The sequence below is a fragment of the Sciurus vulgaris genome (assembly GCF_902686455.1).
Source record: "Sciurus vulgaris genome assembly, chromosome: 3".
Taxonomy (NCBI): domain Eukaryota; kingdom Metazoa; phylum Chordata; class Mammalia; order Rodentia; family Sciuridae; genus Sciurus; species Sciurus vulgaris.
Window position 1 is genome coordinate 69,297,995 of NC_136463.1, and position 19,335 is coordinate 69,317,329.

General features: G+C 44.7%; 1 protein-coding gene across 1 annotated transcript in view; it reads right to left on the bottom strand.

Moving 5' to 3' along the window:
• Nucleotides 1-1,188, bottom strand: part of MYO1D (myosin ID) — a 323,486-nt gene extending 322,298 nt beyond the window's left edge. Inside the window, exon 1 of the mRNA XM_079130441.1 lies at nucleotides 801-1,188. Within this exon, the coding sequence (XP_078986567.1) occupies nucleotides 801-895 (95 nt within the window). The 5' untranslated portion in view covers nucleotides 896-1,188. The remainder of the gene's footprint in view (nucleotides 1-800) is intronic.
• Nucleotides 1,189-19,335: the final 18,147 nt, after the last annotated feature.

Below are 19,335 nucleotides of genomic sequence, written 5' to 3' on the forward strand. Positions count from 1 at the left end.
ATTCAACTTGGGAGCCCATTTGGGGGGTTCAGTTGTGACTACATTCTCAAGGATGTCAGTAACACAAGGGCTCCATCCATAACTCCTTAAAAAAAAAAAACTGAAACCATGAACTCCTTGTCAAATTCAGACAGTTTATCTTGGCACTGGCAAGTATAGCAGTCTCTTCGATGTCTGGAAACGTGTTTAATTACGTTTAGTGAGTAACTAAAAAATAGCCGGCATCCCGGAACAGACAGCTCAGGGATCACTCCATAGCATCCTGAATGACATGATGGAAACAGGCCAGGGGGGGAAAAAAGAAGAAGAAGAAGAAAGAAAAAAAGAAAAGCAAGTGTGAAACAGGGAGGAGACGCCAGTCTCTTTTCAAAACAACTCTCCAGTCTTCCTACGGCCCTGTGGAGAGCCAGAACCACTCTCCCTAAAGTTTTTATTTTCCTTTACTTTTGTTTCCATTAGGTCATCCGGTTCCGCCTACACGATTTACCTGGCGTAGGGCAGGCTGGTGCGCTGCCCCAAACGCACCTTCAGCTCAGCCTGCCCTTCCACTACCACGGTTGACACCCCCTTCACGATAACGCAGACCTCGACCCCGGCACACGTCTTACACTCCCAAAGCCACACCCCATCGGCGTCCTTTCTCGAGAAAAAGTGACCACAGAACTCAAAGGACCCCCGGACACAGCAATCCCGCCGCGCTCCATCCCTCGGGCTCGGCGCGCCCCTGATACCCCGAATCTGGCCACACCGCAGGAGCGCCCCCTCTCGGGAGAGCCAAGCGCGCGGCGCTCCACCCTCACCTGAGTCTGAGGTTGGCCATGAACTCGGGCATGGAGACGTTGTCCATCAGCACGAAGTCCGCCTTGCCAAACTCCAGGCTCTCCTGCTCCGCCATGGTGTCGGCGCACGGGCGCAGGTGGGAGCGGCGGGATCAGGTGGTCGCGATCCGGCCGTGGGGACCTGGTTAGGGGCTCTCTGCGAGCTCGGGCGAGGTCTGGGCGGGGCTGCGCGGAGGGGACGCGCGCACCGCTCGGGGGTCCAGACAGGACAGAGGCCGCCCCGCGGCTCCTCGGCGCGCTCTGGGCCGGCGAGGCTCTGGGCGGGCGCACCCGGCGGTTTCCGCTCCTCCCGAGGCGGCTGCCGGGCGCTGTGGGGGCCGGGACACAGAGACGGAGACGGCGGCGGCTGGTCCCGCCTCTGGCCTTGGTGTCGCCGGCCCCGCCCCGCCCGGGCCTCTCGGGCTCCGCCCCGCTAAGGAACCCGCCCCCGCCAGGGCCCAGGCCACCGCCTCCTCACCTGGGCGGCGCGCACGCGCGGGGCGGGGGCGCGCGTCGGGCTGGCCCTGGCTTCTGGGCGGCAGCGCCCTCTAGAGATGGACGCTGGGATCTCAGGCAGCCCTAACACCTTAAGTGGAATCAAGTTTCTAGGATTGCTGCCTTCTGCCCTTGCTTGCTAGATGCTAATAAAAATGAAAAAGTAGCTTGTGGAGCTTTTGGTTGAGGATTATTAATTATGACTCTTTCACCCTGCAGCGCAGCCCACACTCTCTCCTGCGCTTACATCCTGTGGTGGTTCAATCACAGATGATAATAGCTCCCATTTTGAGGCTACCAAAAATGCCCAGAGCTGTCCTAAGTGTTTGAAAGAAGTAAGTAGTCACATAGTTTGCAAGTGGAGAGGCTGCAACTTTGTGCAGGTCGCTTGACTTTCGAACCTCAGCGTTCAGCCATGTGGCAGAATGTCTCCATTCCCAGTGATCTCCATTTTTCACTCATCTGAGCATGTCATCAGTCTTACCTTGTTTTAATAAATTTTTAATAAAAGTGTGCATCAGGGCTGGAGTTGTGGCTCAGTGATAGAGCACTTGCCTGGTATGTGTGAGGCTCTGGTTCAATACTCAGCACCACATATAAATAAATAAACTAAAAAATTCATTAACAACTAAAAAAATATTAAAACAAAAAAATTATTTAAAAAAAAGTGTGCATCATCTTTGCTGGATTGTTGTAGGCTTCTTGCACATGGGACCATGTCCTGTGCTTCTTGATATTCCCCTTGGTATCACCAATTAGTTATTGTACTGTTTTGTATATGTGAATATGAAATCCATCCTGGTTTCATAGGATGAGATGAGTTGGAAGAGGTCTTCAGGTATAGATACATTGGGTGAGCTTATAAAATTATTTTAGAACATGGAATGCATATTCCATGAAAAAGAAGTAAGGCTTTTCAACGGCATCTGCACTTCTCCAGACCTGTGTTTCTATGAGGACCATCTTCTATTGCAAAATCTATGAGGAAATCTAGAGGCCTCCAAGGACCTGGCTGGACTTCAACTCTGTGACTGAATTTGAGATGAGTAAAGTAGATGAAGGACCTTGCTCAAGGCCTGCTTCAGCTGCCAGCAACCCATACTTGCCAAAAGAGAGGGAGGTTGGTGACTTGATCACCTTCGAGGGAGCTCCTCTGCCATGGGAACTTTGGCATAGGCAAAGCTATCTGGATTGCAGTCTGATGGCCATTAGTAGCTTTCTCCTTCAGAAGACACCTGTCTGCATCTCAGTGTCCTCATTTTTGGAACAAGAGCTCTGGGCTAGGTACTTCCCAGGTAGGGCTGTCCTGTGCCTAAGTCATTGTGTGGGTCTGGGTAGTTAAGCAAGTGATTGCATAGAGTATGTCTGCATTCCTAAAGTGTTCATATAGGTATTCTTTGAAATAAACAGAACTGAATTTCAAAAAAAAAAAAAAAAAAAAAAAGGAAAAAGAAGTAGGCATTATACTTTGTACACTTTGGAGCAAGCCAGGAATACACCCAAAATATCATTGGTGCATGTATGTATGCTCCCTGAGCCCTAGAATTGCTGAAAAGCAGGGTGAAATCCCAGATACCAGGAAAGAAACATCAGGGCCTGCAGATGATGAGAGGGTTGCAAAAATTGTTTGGTGGTAGGAGCTATAGTAGGATAAGATGTGATTTTGAAATGACCAAAGACATCTTTGTTATAATCATTATCTCATACAGGGGGCCAAAATATAAAACATATGCACAACATGTTCAAAGTGTTATTTTATTAAGTTATGTCATAAGCCCAAATTAGTATAAAGTCAGGCATTGCGATTAAGAAGTCTTTTTGATGAACTTAAATATGTCCAATGAGGCTCACCATTGACTTAAATCAGCGTCAGAATTCCGATTTACTTGTATATGTTGTTTTGGTTGTACAATATCAAGGAGATTCTGATTCACATGGCTTACCGATAATTTGTTACTTGTACAATTTTACATTCAGGCTTTTTAAAGTCAGTGCACTGTATTAAACAATGACACACACAAAGTTCAAATATATACGGAGATGCCAGAAGACACCAACATTGAGGCTGCATTCAAACAAGATAAACTGGAGCAGTTCAGTTCATCATTTATCTCAGAACAGAACAGAAGCGTGTTTGGATGTGGTAACTTTTGTTACCATTTAAAATATACTAAAAAATCAAGTAAACATTTATATCACCAATAGTGAGACACAATGACAATATGAGCTTCCTAGTCTGATCTCCTGAAAACATCACAATATCACTTCCCAGGTGCAAATACCTAAACTGAATCTAAACATAAAGAAACATCAAAACAAACCCCACAGGAAGGGACATCCTACAAAACAATAGATCTATGCTCTTCAAATAAATCAGTGGCATGAAAGACAAAGAGGCTGAGGAATTGTTCCAGAAAAGATGACCAAAGAGACATTATAGCTAAAGGCAATGTGTGATCCAGAACTAGATCATGTAAAGGACTTCCAAAGTGCACTGAGTTTAAGATCTGTTTCTTTTTGCAATTCCATTCTGCTTGTGTTAAAGCACAGCAAAGTGTCAAGGATATCATTGGGACAATTGGTGAAATAGATGGTAGAGTCCTGTCAATGTTAGTTTTCTTGAATTTGATCATTGTGCTTGATTTCTGTAAAAGAATATCCTTGTTCTTAACAGACACCTAATGAAGTTTTTAGGAGTAAAAGATATGATGCCTCAAACTGGCAAATATAACAGCAATGATAAGAAGAGTAAGAGGAGGAGGAGGAATAAGGAGGGTGTGTGGACATATATAGGTTGATAGATAATAAATGCATAAAGCAAATGTTAGCAATCAAAGTATTAAATATATGAATGTTGAGGGGGGACTTGGGCACTACCTTTAAAACTTTTCGGTAAGTTTGAAACTATTTTGAAATATAAAATCAAACATCAACTAACAACCTAAAACTGTTCTGAATATTTTTAAGTTTATTTAGAAAATATCAAATCACATCAGGTGTTTGCAGACCTTTCACAAGGAGCCAATACTTGGAAAACCCTGGACCAGGGCATCTGCCAGCTCTGATTGGTATGGATGTGTTAGGAGGTTATTAACAGTGGACAGAAAATTCCACTGAACAGTTAAGTGTGTGCCTTAGTTGACCAATACATCCATATCTCCCAGAGAGGGTCCATCCTGTTCCCAGCCTGCAATTCTCTTGCTGGCTGTCCCATCCCTCTCTCCATGGCCCAGCTAACTGCTGTTCAACCTTCAGATGTCAACATCAGTATCACTTCCTCCAGAAAGGCTTCTCTGGTCTCCTGAGTCAGAGTCGGCTATCCCTCCTTTATGCTTCCCCACCCCCACCCAGTATCCTGAAAGTGCTGCCCCTGTTAGAGTACTGGATCCCTTGAGCTACTGTCCATCTCTCCTACTAGTTTTTAAGGGTCTTGAGGACTGGAAGCTGTGGTTGTTCTGTTTGGGGGTGTGATACTGGTGCTGAGCACCCTGACTAGGGTATGTGTGAAGCTCTTCATACACTCTTACTTGATAAATGAATAGTGAACATTCTGTGAATCTAAAGGTAGGTCATGCAATGTGGATTTATAAATCCATCCCCTTGGTAGATTTTCTGCATGAAAATTTTTCATGGTATATAGTGTTTACCTCATTTTCATCTCCTATCCCAGAAGCAGATCTCAAGTCTGCATCTACTTCTCCCTTGGAGCCAGGCCCACGCACTGTATTCACATTGACCAAAAACTGCTCTTCCGGAAAACCCTTCTTTAATAGCCAGCCACTGTGGCAAGTCTGCTCTGAGCAATCAATGAAAATCAACTCTGAATGTTTCATGGCAAATATTTGTTCCCCTTGTGCTTTCCTAACATGCTTCTGGCTGCCCCATCCTTCCTTTATCCCCCTTTACCAGGGACTCTGTATCCAAGGAAGTCAATTCTTTCAGCATGAATCTAGCAAGACAGAAGCAGGAAGGTTAGAAAAAATATAGTCGCATAACATATTCCTAGGGCAATTTATAAATTTCTTTTATAAACTCAAATTATGATAGTGCAGGAGAGTAGGGGCAGATCTGCATTGCAAAGTAACTTCACAATGTACATACAGCTATATAGGAATGATTTGGGACTTCCTGTCTTAGGAAGAATTCAAAGCATACTTCCTCTTTTTTATGCTGCTGGATTTCAACTAAGAATGACACATCAAAGGTAGCATATCTACTCTGTGCTTTCTGAAACCTAGAATTTTAAAGTGAAAACAGACCATCTCTGAGGCCATTAATGAACTTTGCCTTCTCTTTTCCCAGACTCCTACCTGACACTTTATGGACATCTCATAGGGGAAAGAGAATTTTCATGACTGCTTTTTGCCAGTCAGAAGGTCCAGAAAGTGACTTCAAAAATTCATCATCTCACTTTGGGCTGTTAAAGACAGAAGGCCAGCAGGTCAATTGCTAAGATTTGGTGCTAAGTTGTAGGGATTGCTCTTCCCCACTACATCTGTGGTTCAACGACGCTTACCTGTGAGAGTGTTGAGTTGGGTCAGGGTCTTTCCTTGATTCTTTGTAACAACTGGGGTACCCCAGGGTTCCTTTCAACCAATCAGACTAGAGGAAGTTGGGAGATGGAGGAGGAGGAAGAGACAGAAGGAGCTGCTATCACAAAGCTCTCTGGGTAGCAGGTGGACAGTAACAAAATGCTCTCAATTTCTGGGTTTCATCCTTTGTTAAAAACGGATATGGTCTTTTTCTCCTGAGACAAATATATTAAGCATATATACCCCCAAACAGGTGTACATAGACTGCCTCCTCTTTCCCATTTCTATGGACCCCAAGTTAAGAAACCCCAGGCTGAGGGAAAGATTACCCCACAAGTAGTGATCACTGGGGAATGGAGAAGAATGTAAGCAAATCATCACCATCAGTATCCTGTGAGTCACCAGACAGGGACTGTCCCAGCAACCCATCCCTCTGTGTGGGGAGAGGAGCCACACATAAAATACCACAGGAAAAACAGTGTCAGACGGGGGAGGCAGGCAGTTTGGAACTGCCTCCAGAATGGTTCCTGCTTGTGAGAGGTTCTCACTGTCACAATTCCAGCAGAATGCATCCTCTTTTCTATCTACAGAAGTATTTGTCACACTGGATTGGAGTTGGCTGTCCAGGTCTGTCCCTAAAATGTTCTGGTACGGGAGCCATGTTCCTTAAGCTCTGCCTGGTGCTCAATAGGCATTTCTTGAATCAAATAGGTGAATTAATTAGCATGCTCATCAATCAGTAAATGGATTTGCATAAAGATATATTTTAAGGGCCACATGGCCTTTCTCTATGTCCCAAGCCAGGCATCACTAAATCTCAAACTATTCTGGTCAATGGACATAGTCCTAGAGCTAGAAAAATTGAGAGTGTGATAGGAACCCATGAAAGGAAAAACAGAAAGCCAACTTACAAATGATTTATAGATAGATAGTGTTTTAAGGCAGGTTTTTTTCAAGCTTTAAAGTAGCTAAGAATCATTTAGGAATCTTGTCAAAATGCACATTTTGATTCTTAGATCTGGCACTTGTACTCAAGACTTAAAGCTGAAATCAGACTTAAATGTTCTGATTTAGATAATGAATCGTTCCTATTACCCAACATGAACATTCAGTTGCAGGATTGCTCTTTGACACAAAATATAGGAGGTAAGGTAAAAAGAAACAAGAATAAGCAATACCCTAGGTCCTCTCTGGGTAACCGTGGGGCCTCTGTTGCTACTCCATTCATAACTGGGGGGCTGATGTCTTCCTTTTACCATCCCTCTTTTCTCCTAAAACCTCAGAGTACAGGTTAGAGAACTATGTTTGAAATTGGAAGAAAATCATTCCAACTTCTTTCTTCCTTCTACCTGACAAAATAACAAGTAGTTAGTATTTGGCTATTGTGACATAATGTTTTTTGTCCATGGTTTCTGGTTCATGACTCCCTCCACAAGGCAGATCACAGAAACTAGAATTTCTCTTCCCCAAAGCAAGTTCTAGAAATTCTAATCTTCCCCTTGCCTTTCTATGTTGGAGTTGGTCACAAAGAAAATTCTCTGGTGTACTTTGTCTAATAGTAGATCCTAAGACCCCCATTTCAGAAGGGGTCTTGCCCCATACAGAGAGGTCAAGAAGGATGTGAACAGACAGATCTTGCTGGGCTTCTCTTCTCAGTCTATTAGGGTTAGATCATACCCTTCTCATCCAATCATATTTCTACATGGTTTTCCATGCTTCAATTGTGTCTATGCAATAAAGTCTTCATAAAATCCCAAATAGATGGGGTTCAGAGATCTTCCAGAGAGCTGAACATGTGGCATTCCTGGAGGGTAGTACATAGAGAGGGCACAAACCTTGCCCTGTGTGTCTCTTCATCTGTATCCTTTGTAATGCCTTTATAATAAAGTGGTCAATTTAAGTGTTTCCCTGAGTTCTATAAGCAATTATTGAATTCAAGGAGGGGGTTGTGGGCACTCTGATGTGTAGCAGTCAGTCAGAAGCACAAGTAAAACAACCTGGGTCTTGCAATGGGCCTGTGAAATGGGGACAGTCTTGTTGAGTGAAACTTCAACCCCTGGGATCTGGTGCTATCTCCAGATAGACAGGGTCAGAATTGAATTATGGGACACCCAGCTTGCCTCTACTGTAGAATTGCTTACTTGGTGTGTGGAAGAGACCCCCTACACATCTGGTATCAGAAATGATCTGTGTGTAGTGTATAGTAGGAGAAACTGAGTCTGAGTTTATTTTTCTGTGTCACCAGAGTGAGTACATATAGAATGAACATTCCAGAAAGAATGTAACATTATATTTAAAGTGATTTATTTAATCTGCTCCCCCCAACCCCTTTCCTCCTGCCATTCACCCAGAATGTCTCGGTTTCTCAACTAGTGAGCTGCAGCAGTACTCATATCCCAGAGTTAAGATCATAAGATGAGAGAAAATTAAAATACACAGTGTGACCCATTGACTCTTTCCAATCAACTGGATTCATTCTTCAGGTTATCTGTAGGTAGAAATAATAAAAGCCATACTTGTGTCCCAATTCTGACAACCTGAACCCTAAACAAATGATACAAGGGAAAAGTTTCAATTATTTAAAAGTGAAATCAACAAGACCTAGGAGACTTCAAAGGTCATGTAATCCAATATCCCACCCAGTGCCTGAATCCTTTCTTACAGTGTGCTATCACATGTGGACCTATCTGGGCCATTTGACTCAAGCTTTCCCTATACCCAGCAGATGTCTCCATGTGAAAACAGGCCCCAAACTACCCTTTCACTCAGTCAGTCCTGAACCACTGGCCAGACTCACTCCATGTCCCTGTGCCAAACAACTCTCAGCTGCCCCATCTTCTGATCTTGTTACTCATTGATCCCTATTTATGAGCTTGGTTTGTCCTTTGGGTCTGACATTCCACCTAGATAAGAGCAGATTGTAGTGAACTATAATCGAGTTGGGGAGCCAAGGTCCAGGCCAGATAAAGAGGAACCTCCTACTTTTCTTAAGTTGACCTCCCTTTTAGAGTTCCGATCCAGAGTATCCTAGCTCCATCTTCACTGATCTTTTTGAGGTCACCTTCTCAATGACAGTCTGACTCTGCTTGTCTCCTAACAGTGTCACTTTTTCTTGATGTTCCCATCCTTTCTCAGTCTTTCATCAGCTCTTCTGGACTGAATAGGATTCAGTTCAGAGTAGCATCCTTCCCATCCTCAGGAGGCAGTGGTGAGACAGTGGTACCCAAGCATTAAGTACCTACACCAGAGGCATAGGAAGGGGTTTAGAGATCTGAATTTTAATAAAAAATTTAAGAGATTCAGCTGCAGGTGATCAGAAGTCTAACTTGGAGAAATTTTGATGGGAATTTTGGTGTCAGATACACTGGAGTTCAAGTCCTATCTCTGCATCTTACTAGTTGTACAACCTTGGGAAAATTGTTTATCTATTTAATTGGCAGATGATAAAACCTATCTCTGTTAGAACCATGAAATGATGTTCTATAAAGTGCTTTATATAATTCAAGGCAGGTTAGTAAGCACTCATTAATGTAAGCTAGCATTGCTATTAGTGTAATTGCTGTCTTTATCTTTAGAGTAGAAATTATTAGGAGATAACTGTTTAGCACATGTCCTTCATAGCTGGCTGAGATTTTTAATTGATGTCTATGAGTCTTCTGATCACCCTGTGATTTTCTTCTGTGTGAGTTTCGTCGTTCCTATTCATGATTTATTACCATTTCCATGCAGAGCCATGGGCCTCGCATTTAGTAAGGAATCAAAATTTGCTGAATATTTTTGAATGAGTGCATGCCATCTGGCCTGGCCCTCTGTGCTTTACTCTCACTGCAACATCACACATCTGTTCATCTTCCCTCCCCAAGTGTTCTCTGGGCGTCCTCTTGTCATGTAGACCTGGATCAGTTCCTTCCTGGTCTGACCTATCCCAGTTCCCCATTTTATGTGATGAGTGTCATCCCATGGAATCTAAAGGATGCCTTCTTTGCATTAGAACTTCAGATTCACTTAATCATATAACATTTGCATTGTGTATATATAGCATGTTAAAAGAGAGAAAGAATAAGAGATGAGGCTGTGACTTAAAAGTGAGGTTTGGGGTAGTGAGTGGGGACGTGACTTTGACCATCAATAGGGAATAGAAATACTTTTCCCATTCACAGAAGCATTCAGTTTAGTTTTTGTTTATTCAGGTGCTCTGCAGTTTTTCTCAAAAATTTTTTTTCATTTAATTCAGAACTTGGCAAAGAGTATCGAAGGAATAATTCAGAAGACATCGTGACATTGTTGAGACAATTGAACCTGCTCCGTGAATAAGTTACATTTGAAGTTCTCCATCAATGAATAAGTGCAGGTAACAACTATATAGAGAACATGCATGTAACTACAACTGTCCCTTGCTATTTGGGGGCAATTCATGTGGATACTGAATCTATGGATGCCCCAGTCCCTTATATAAAATGACACAGTACTTGCAAGTAACCCAGAAATCCTCCTGTGTCCTTTGTCATCTCTAGATTAAACACTACCTGATATAATATAAATGAGCTGTAAATAATTATTACACTGTGTTGATTAGGAAACAATGACAAGGAAAGAAGTCTACATTTTCAGCACAGAACCCATTTCTTTTTCTGAACGTTTCCAATCTGCAATTGATTGAATCCATGAATGTGGAACCTGTGGTTCTGAAGGGTGGATCGTACTAGGATTGTGGGGTTCTGGTGTTCAGATTTCGAAGGCAGTAATAGAGCAAAGGGGTTAGAAGCAAAAGTTTTGGGGGGCAATCTCTGCCATTTACAGGTTGTATGTGACCCTGGGCAAGTCACTTGAGCACCCTGAGCCCTGGTTTTCTCCTCCGTAGAATGAGAGTAATACTCATATTTTACTTCCAAGGGTTGCTCTGATAATTAAACATAAGCACTAAGTATGGAGCCTGGGACAGGACTACTGTTGTTTTAGTCAGTTTTTTCATTGCTGTAGCCAAAATACCCAACAAGAACAACTTAGAGGAGGGAAAGTTCATTTGAGGCTCATGGTTTCAGAGGTTAGTCCATACATGGCCAACTCCGTGGCTCTGGACCCAAGGTGAGGCAGCACTTCATGGGGGAAGGGCCCAGCAGAGGGAAGCTGCTCAGCTCATGATGGGGTCAGGAGGCAGAGCGACAAGGAAAAAGGGACTGCAGGGCTGATGCACCTCCCAGGGCATGCCCTCAGTGACCCGCCTCCTCCAGCCACACCCCACCTACCTACAGTTAACACCCAGTCAGTTCATTTGAACTAGGATGGACTGATTAGGTCACAGCTCCCATAATCAATAGTTTTACCTCTCAATATTCCTGCATTTAACAATAGATTTGGGGGGGCACCTTATACCCAAACCATAACAATTATTGTCCACTGTTTCCTTCCACTGTGACTTTGATGCTGCTTATAACCAGTGGTAGGGGAGAGAATGCCTTTTCTAGTCTTATTCCTCTCTTCTTTTGACACCCTCTTTCTCTAGTGTCCTCTTATCTCTTGGTTCATATCAGACTGGTCACTTCCTTGTAGCTGAGCCAACATACTAATTACTGGGAGTTCATGCCCTCTCTATCTACAATTTCTCAAAGTTCAGTTGTGAAGGTACATTGACTTCCTGGCCTCCCATTCATGCATTGTCACCTGAGTTCCTAATTGCGATTGCATAACCAGGTGTGTGCCTGCCTCTCAGGAGATGCATTTCTCTCTCAAGGTAAATATAAATGTACAGAGCATAAGCATAATTTCTGTGAATGGCTTCCCCGTAACCCCAAATCCTGTAGAGGAAGGTTTTATGGCTCAATGAATCCCAGTCTTCTTGGTCTTTAGGTCCCTCTGAAACGCTTTAGAAAAATACAGCTTCCAGTTCTCCCTCCTAGTCCTTTAAAATTGAAGTCTTAGTGGATAAGAACCTCTGGAATAGAAAACCTGGGATTAGGGGCAGAAAAAGTATAATTTCTGAGGTGAACGTTACCTGGTTGACTGATGGCTGTTTCATCCAAGTGGCCTCTTTCTCTTTCACATAGGGCAGAGCAGAAAGAAAGCTTAAGATTTTGAGTTTTCTGCTTCCTGCTTCTTTCAGGAATGCTGCACGAGCCTAGGATGGCTTCAGGATTCGGAGAGGCTTCATCTCCTTCAAGTTCAATCATAACCGCTATTAGGACAGTGCTTTCCAGCCTTTCCTGTAAAACCTCTTGGTATACTGCCTGCCCTCCGTGCCCTGAGCAGGTGGTATAAGGACTGAACCTTCAACTTGTACTTCATTTGCTTCAGTGACCTAAAACTCCCTGAGAAGACAGAAGTCTATATTCCAGACCAAAAGAAGCATGGGTGAGTCAGCTCAGACACTGGAAAGAAGAGGCAGCAGAAAAACAGGAGAAGGAAGAAGCATGCCTATTTGAGTTCCATGGGTGGGAAAAAATTCTAAAGTAAATGACGTAGGCTGTCTCTGTGGAAGCTCAGAACGGCAGAGAGAGGTATCATGTTAGTGGCCTTGGGTGTGTTCCTGACTTCCACTTACTCTGATATGGGAGTCCTTCTTCACACATTGTGTTCCTGAAAAGTTACGTGCAAACAGCCTCCGTGAACTGGATCTGCTAACGGCTGCTGTCTTCTCCCACTTGGCTTTCCTCCTGTTGGCAGCACTCTGAACACCTGAGCTCTTAGTGAATCTCTCTTGCATCTGTCAACAGGCAATCTGTAAGTGGATTCTGAAGTGCCCTCCCTTTCTCCTGGAGGAGAGGGGATGCTCTGTGGTGCTGTCATCGTGAAGAGTTGCATGTATCCATTTTCATCGAATGATGCTTTGTGTCTCAAATGCTGCTCGGGTGGTTAGGCATCCTTATTCCTTCCTCTTGCCCACTCACTCCACGGCACACACACATTGTAGGAAACAATGGGGAAGCTTTCAAAAGATGGAAGGAGGGCCTATGAAAGATGGGCTAGGGCTGGATTTTGAATTGTACTTCTTCAAGACAAGGAAGTGCTGTTGAGTGCTCATGTGTGTCCTTGTGCTGTATTCCAGTAGTTTCACCTGGAATGTGTTGCTGGCCTGGGAGAAGAAGGGAGAAGGATTAAGGCAGGATGGGAGAAGGAGGAAGGCGTGTGATGCACACAGGGGGATCTTTCTGCCACAGCACTGGTGACTCTTTGTTATAGGAGATGGTTCTGTGCATCTGGGGTATTAAGCAGCATCTATGGCCTCTACCCAATAGATGCCAATAGCATCTTCCCTCTCAGCAAGGAAGTCTACAGACATTGCTACACATCTCCTGGAGGGCACAGCTGCCTCCAGTTGAGGACCACTGCTGGTGAGCCTGCATTAGTCTGAAACTGTGGAAGAATTTGCCTTAACCATTCTTCTGGGTGTTTCTTAGATATTCCCTCCTAATAATTAGCCTTTCTTTGGCCCATCTTTAACTGTGTGGGCCTGGAGGCCCTTCTGCTTCCTCACACCTCCAATGACTTGGGTCTGTGCCTGGAGTCTCAGGGCGCTGCCAGGAGAAAACAAGATATTGGTTGGGTAAAATGTATTGAGTGTCCATGTACAAGCCAGGCCTGCCGCGGGAGCTCGAATGAGCCATGCGGTCTCTATCGTAAGGAAGCGTGTGATCCTGCAGCATGAAGCAGCAGTGAGGGAAGGTTTCTAAATTATGAGCGCCAGGAGACACACTTTGAATCCCTCTTCAAGTCTTTCACAAAAAAGAGAAACTGAGGTCAGGCTGGGAATATGACTCACCTGGTGATGTCTCATGTCTGGTCAGAGATGGGATTGGAGGGCTGAGTGGGTGAGAGTCAGAGCGGGTTCCCTTTGGTACTTTAGCTGTCTCTCTAACTTTAGACAAGAATACTAGTGACCCAAGGCGGCGGTGATAGAGGCCCAAAGTGCAGAGCGTCAAGGCCCTCAGTGGGAGGAGGGACTCAATAAAGTCTAGTGGGCTGCAGGTTAGTGGGAGGAGGTGAGAGAAGGAACCCTAAAGGAGGGACTGGATCCAAAAAGTGAAAATGGGCACTGGCATGGCAGGAGGTGACAGAGGAACAGTGGCAGGGGCTGGGGTTGTAGCTCAGTGGTAGAGCAAGGCCCTGAGTTCAATCCCCAGTACTGCAAAGACAATGGCACCAATAACAGAGGCCCAGATGTTGGAAAACACAGGGACACAGTGGAGAAGAGCAACCAGCTTGGCCAGAGAACAAACTGGCAGAGGAAGTGATAGGAAGGAAGGGAAACTGGCAATTGAGAAATGTTAAATTAAAATGCTCATTAATGAGAAATAAAAAGTGTGAAAACACATTTTAAACTAAAACAGTATTTTGTATCTTTGAAGGCCATTGGAGGTTAATTGCTTCTCTTAGGAAAAGCTACGGCACAAAAGTTGAAGTGACTGGAGTCGATCTGCATTATTGAAATGAGGGTTGTCTTTCTTAGCAGCTCCATATTCTCCTCCTTCCTGCTTCATTTCCCCAAGAGACTTTTGATAGGCCTAGTTTCATTTATCACATCCCCATCATTGTCTCTTTGGGTGGTTTGTGTTGCTTTACATGTGCGTACATCCACAGCAATCATGAGTATTGGGTGCTGGGTTGGACCATGAGTACTGGGTGCTGGGTTAGACCATGAGTACAAGGTGCTGAGTTAGACCATGAGTGCTGGGTCCTGGGTTAGACCATGAGTACTGGGTGCTGAGTTAGACCATGAGTGCTGGGTGCTGCGTTAGACATGAGTGCTGGCTGGGTTAGACCATGAATTGTTCACCATGGGGATTCTTCACTTCCCCGTCTCACCCCTGTGTCATTTCTCTCTCAGACCACATTGGGCTTCAGTGAGTGCTGCTGGGTCTTGGATGCACTAGGCTCTGTGGATGATTGGGGACTGGAAGGAGTTAGCCTAGAGGCTTTCAGACTGCCTCTCTACTACCACGGAAGAGCTGTCCCCCACAGAGTGATCCTTGGAGCAAGTGGAGATCCTCTCAGAAGAGCTTTTGAATAAATGAAGTTGCTCTGAATGGTCCTGTTGTTGAAGTGACTTGTCAAAAAAATTGGATATATAGAGCTCCGGGTGCCCGAGAAGCACCTGCAGCATCCGGAGTTTCGGTGTGCACACCTAGTCTCTGGGGCCTGTGTTACTAGCCTTCAGCTTAAAGTGTGGAAAAAAATACAACATGCTTGTTTGTGCTTTGTGGGCATGTGTGCTTCCCTGGTTAGAGGCTGATTAACCTCCCACGCGTGCCTGTCTTCTGTTTTGAGCTGACCTATTGTCTTTATAGAGGACACAATTCAACCTGTCACACCATGTCCCCACCATCTCTCCCACTCCAGTCTCGAGTGTTGACTGCTGCACTGGAGTCGACTGAGGTCGCTGGGGTGGGGGAGGGGAGAGCTTGGAGGCGTGTGAATCTAGGGAGGGGGTGGCTGGCAAGGGGACAGCATTGCCCAGGCTTACGGTGGTGTAGAATAGTGAGGATTGCTGTCAGCTCTGACTTTTTCCCTATACCTGCCCAGATCCCCCAAACTTTTTCTTTGGCCACAGTGTTCTCTTTTCCCCCCACACTTCTGTGGAGAGATTGCTTGTGTATGTTTATTTATTTTGGTATCAGGAATTAAAACCCAGGGGTGCTTTGCCACTGAGTCACATCCCCAGCCCTTTTTAGCTTTTATTTTGAGACAGGGCCTGCTAAGTGCTAGCTCTGAACTTGTGATCCTCCTGCCTCAGCCTCCTGAGCACCTGGGATTGCAAGTGTGTGCCACCAGGTCGGGCTAGATTGTTGATGTTTAGAGAGACATTGTTTAGACTCCCATAGGGGGATAAATTCTTAAGCATCTCTACCATGATTTATAGGAATTCAAAAAGAGAGTGAAAGGGATCTTTTTGCTCTTTGAATTTTATGACTCATAGCATGGACTATCTATGCAGCACTTACACATAACAGTATGTATATGAAAGTGTCTGTTCAATTTATGAGTTAGTTCTGAAACAGGGACTCCCATGAAAACCAGGACCGCTTAGCTTGAAGGGACGAACACCTCTCGGGGGAATAAGACAGACACGCTAGCTCTCCGTCTTTTGGGGTTAACAGCCCTACCAGAAAATTAGGAGTTAAAGAGAACCAGTCTTCAAGGCTATTGAGTGAAATAACACGGCAGGAGACGGAGGGTTGGAAAAGTCGGATCAGCCTTCTGAGACCCTGTGGCCAGCAGAAATGCCAGACAAAGCAGGCTCTGCTCTATTTGAAAATAATATTAGAGACTTTCCCAGATGATTAGGGCAAATTCCAGGTGGTGAGGGGCAAATGCATGTGTAGTCACTGAAGTAACCCACAGCGACCTTGACCTTATTAGCATAGTGAAAGCACACCCCCGGGTGGAGACTCACCATGATAATAACACGTGCAACACATGAAGTGACATGATAAAGGCCAGCACAGGCTTGACGCAGTCTCACCTCCCGTGTGGGAGATCCAGAGGCCACATTGCTGCTGGCCTACAGGTGACACAGAAGCTGTACCCCTTTGTTCCTTGCTGGAGTTAGCCTGGGATTCCTGCCCCTGCCCCAGTATTGTCTCCTTTCTGGTTCAACCAGAAGCCCCCTCATAAAGCCTTTGCCTGTGCTTAAATTACTATTATTATTATTTTTGATTTTAAGCTTTTTTTCTTTTTTCTTTTTTTAAAATTTTTAATTTTTTTTTTTTAATTTTTTTTGGTGCTGGGGATTGAACCCAGGGCCTGTGCTTGCAAGGCAAACACTCTACCGACTGAGCTATCTCCCCAGCCCAAATTTTTAAATTTTTATTCGTTCTAATTAGTTGTACATGACAGAATGCATTTATACATTTTGATAGATCATACATAGAGTGTAATATCTCATTTTTCTGATTGTACATATTGCAGGATCACATCAGTCATACAGTCACACATGTACCTGAGGTAATAATGTCTGCTTCACTCTAATACCTTTCCTTTCCCCAGACCCCTTCCCCTCCCTTCACTTCCTCTACCTAATATAAAGGAGTTCTATTCTTCCCTTGCCCCTGCCCCTTATTGTGAATTAGCTTCTGCATACCAGAGAAAACATTTGGCCTTCGGTTTTTTGGGTTTGGCTTATTTCACTTAGCATGATATTCCCCAACTCCATCCATAAATTCTTTCTGGGTCCCATGTTCGTTCTACAACTCTGGTTCCAAGAACCTGGATTGGTAATAATTCCAATTATAATAGTATGATAATACAATGAGTTAAGAACAGAAGAATAAGTGGGTGCCAGGCTTTAGATATGGGGGGGTCTGGGCAAGTCTACATTAGTGAGACGAGGGAGTGATGCTAAGAATGGGAGGGAGCAGCCTGAGCAAAGCCCTGGGCCAGAGTATAGCTTTGGCATGTGGGAGAAACTAAATGAAAGGCAGGCAGGGTAACTGGCTCTAGCAAGCACGGAAGAAGTACAATAGGGAACTGAGGTGGAGAAAAGGCTGGGCTAAGTCCCACAGCAGCATGTGGTTTTCCACTCTGAGTGCAGAGAGAAACTGCTAGTGAGTTTTAACTAGGAAACTGACATTCTACTAGGTATTTTGGTTTTGCTTGTATTTTAGTTGAGAAAAGTGTGCAGATCTTAAGCATGTCTCAAAATTTTATATATGTATACCCAGACTAGGATACAGAACATTTCCATCATGGCCTTCGGTTTTAAGACTGCTGTGTCAAAACCAGATTGAAGAGAGGTGGAGGCAGGAGGATCTCAAGGTTGGAGGCTCGCTTGGCAGCTTAGTGGACTGTTTCAAAAAAATAAATAAATAAATAAATAAAGGGACTGGAGCAGTAGTTCAGCAGTTAAGTGCTGCTGTATTCAATCCCAAGTACCAAAAAGGAGAAAAAAAAAAAGTTGAAAAGAGGGTGGAAAAGGAAGATACAGTTATAAATGTTTTTGAGTCCGTTTGGCAGAGCGATGATGGTGGCCAGGACGAGTGTGGGATGGCACTGAGGAGGGAGAGAAGTGAGAGATTTGAAAAGAGGTTTGGAGATGGAGACAGTCAGACTTGCCATGGGGTGGATATGAGGAAGTGAAGGAGAAAAATATTGGTTCCTTGTGTGGAGCCTGTGCCATCAAGATGGAGCAGGTGAAGTGGAGTACAGGTGTTTGGGGAGGAAGAGAAATGGAAAACCCACTCTGACATGCCCATGTTGAACTACCATGAGAGGTGCAGTGAGATGTCAGATAGGACTGGGGTAGAGGAACAAATCCAGGAGGTGTCAGCATAAAAGATGATCAGCAGCCACGGGTGAGATTACCTATGAAAATGAGGAACAAGGAAAAGAGAAACACAAACCCTAATGCTGAGATTCAGATAATGGAGGAGCCAGCGGAGGAAACCGAGGCAGAGAGATCTAAGGCAGGGAGAGGGTGTTGTGGAAGACAAGAGGGCAGCACGTGGTCCATGCTGGTGTGCACAGTTGTGGTTTGTGTGTGGGGCGGGGGAACAAAGTTAAAAGAAAATATGCCATAGCATTTGGTGATAAGGCGATCAGGGTGACCTTAAGAAGTCCCCCTGTGGAGCAAGGTGGGGATCAGCCAGATTTGAGTAGGTCAAAGACAACAGGAGGTACTTAGCAGAGACAGGTTTTGATGGTATTGAAGGAAAAGGAGAAATGTAGTACTGAAAGAGAACAGGTGGTGGTGCAGGCCTGTAATCCTAGCGGTTTGGGAGGCTAAGGGAGGAGGATCGAGAGTTCAAAGCCAGCCTCAGCAACTTAGTGAGGCCCTAAGCAATTCAGCCAGACCCTGTCTCTACATAAAAAATAAAAAGGACTGGGGATGTGGCTCAGTGGTTAAGTGTTCATGGGTTCAATCCTTGGTTTAAAAAAAAAAAAGAACAGAGACACAGGCTGGTCTGCAGAGTCACTTGGCATAAAAAGAAATTTTTAAAATGAGCTTAATTGTCTGTTCATGGGAATTCTCTAGTATAGAGGGAGATGACTAGTCCCAAAGGAAGTAGAGAAAGCCTAAGGACCCAGGACCAGGAGGAAGTGAGGGGGAATGGAACCCCCGGCAGAAGCGAACGAGAAGATAGACACAAGTGTCAGGAAGGTTAGAGGTTTGGTAACGAGAAGATGAAGAAGTTAGGACCTACTTCTCTTTTCTGTTTTGAATGAAAGCCAAGGAAAGTGAGGTCAGGGCATGGAGGTTTGAGGATTAGACACGAAGTTATTATTTAAAGGAGTTAGAGAGCGAGACCTGGACACATCTGGACACACAGCTGACTAGGAACATGTGTCTGTTTTAGGCTTTTGATCATGAGTTGAAAGCAAGGCTGCTCTGTTGGGAGTTTCCCTGATCACATGCTGCAGGCTGACTGGAGGAGGCAGAGTTTGGGGGCTGTAGAGAGATCTGGGACAGAAGGAGGAGCAGGCGAGAAATTCTATGATTAACCCCGCAATCCGAGTCAGCCAGGAAGGTGCAGGCATGAAGCCAGTGGGAGCATCCAGGA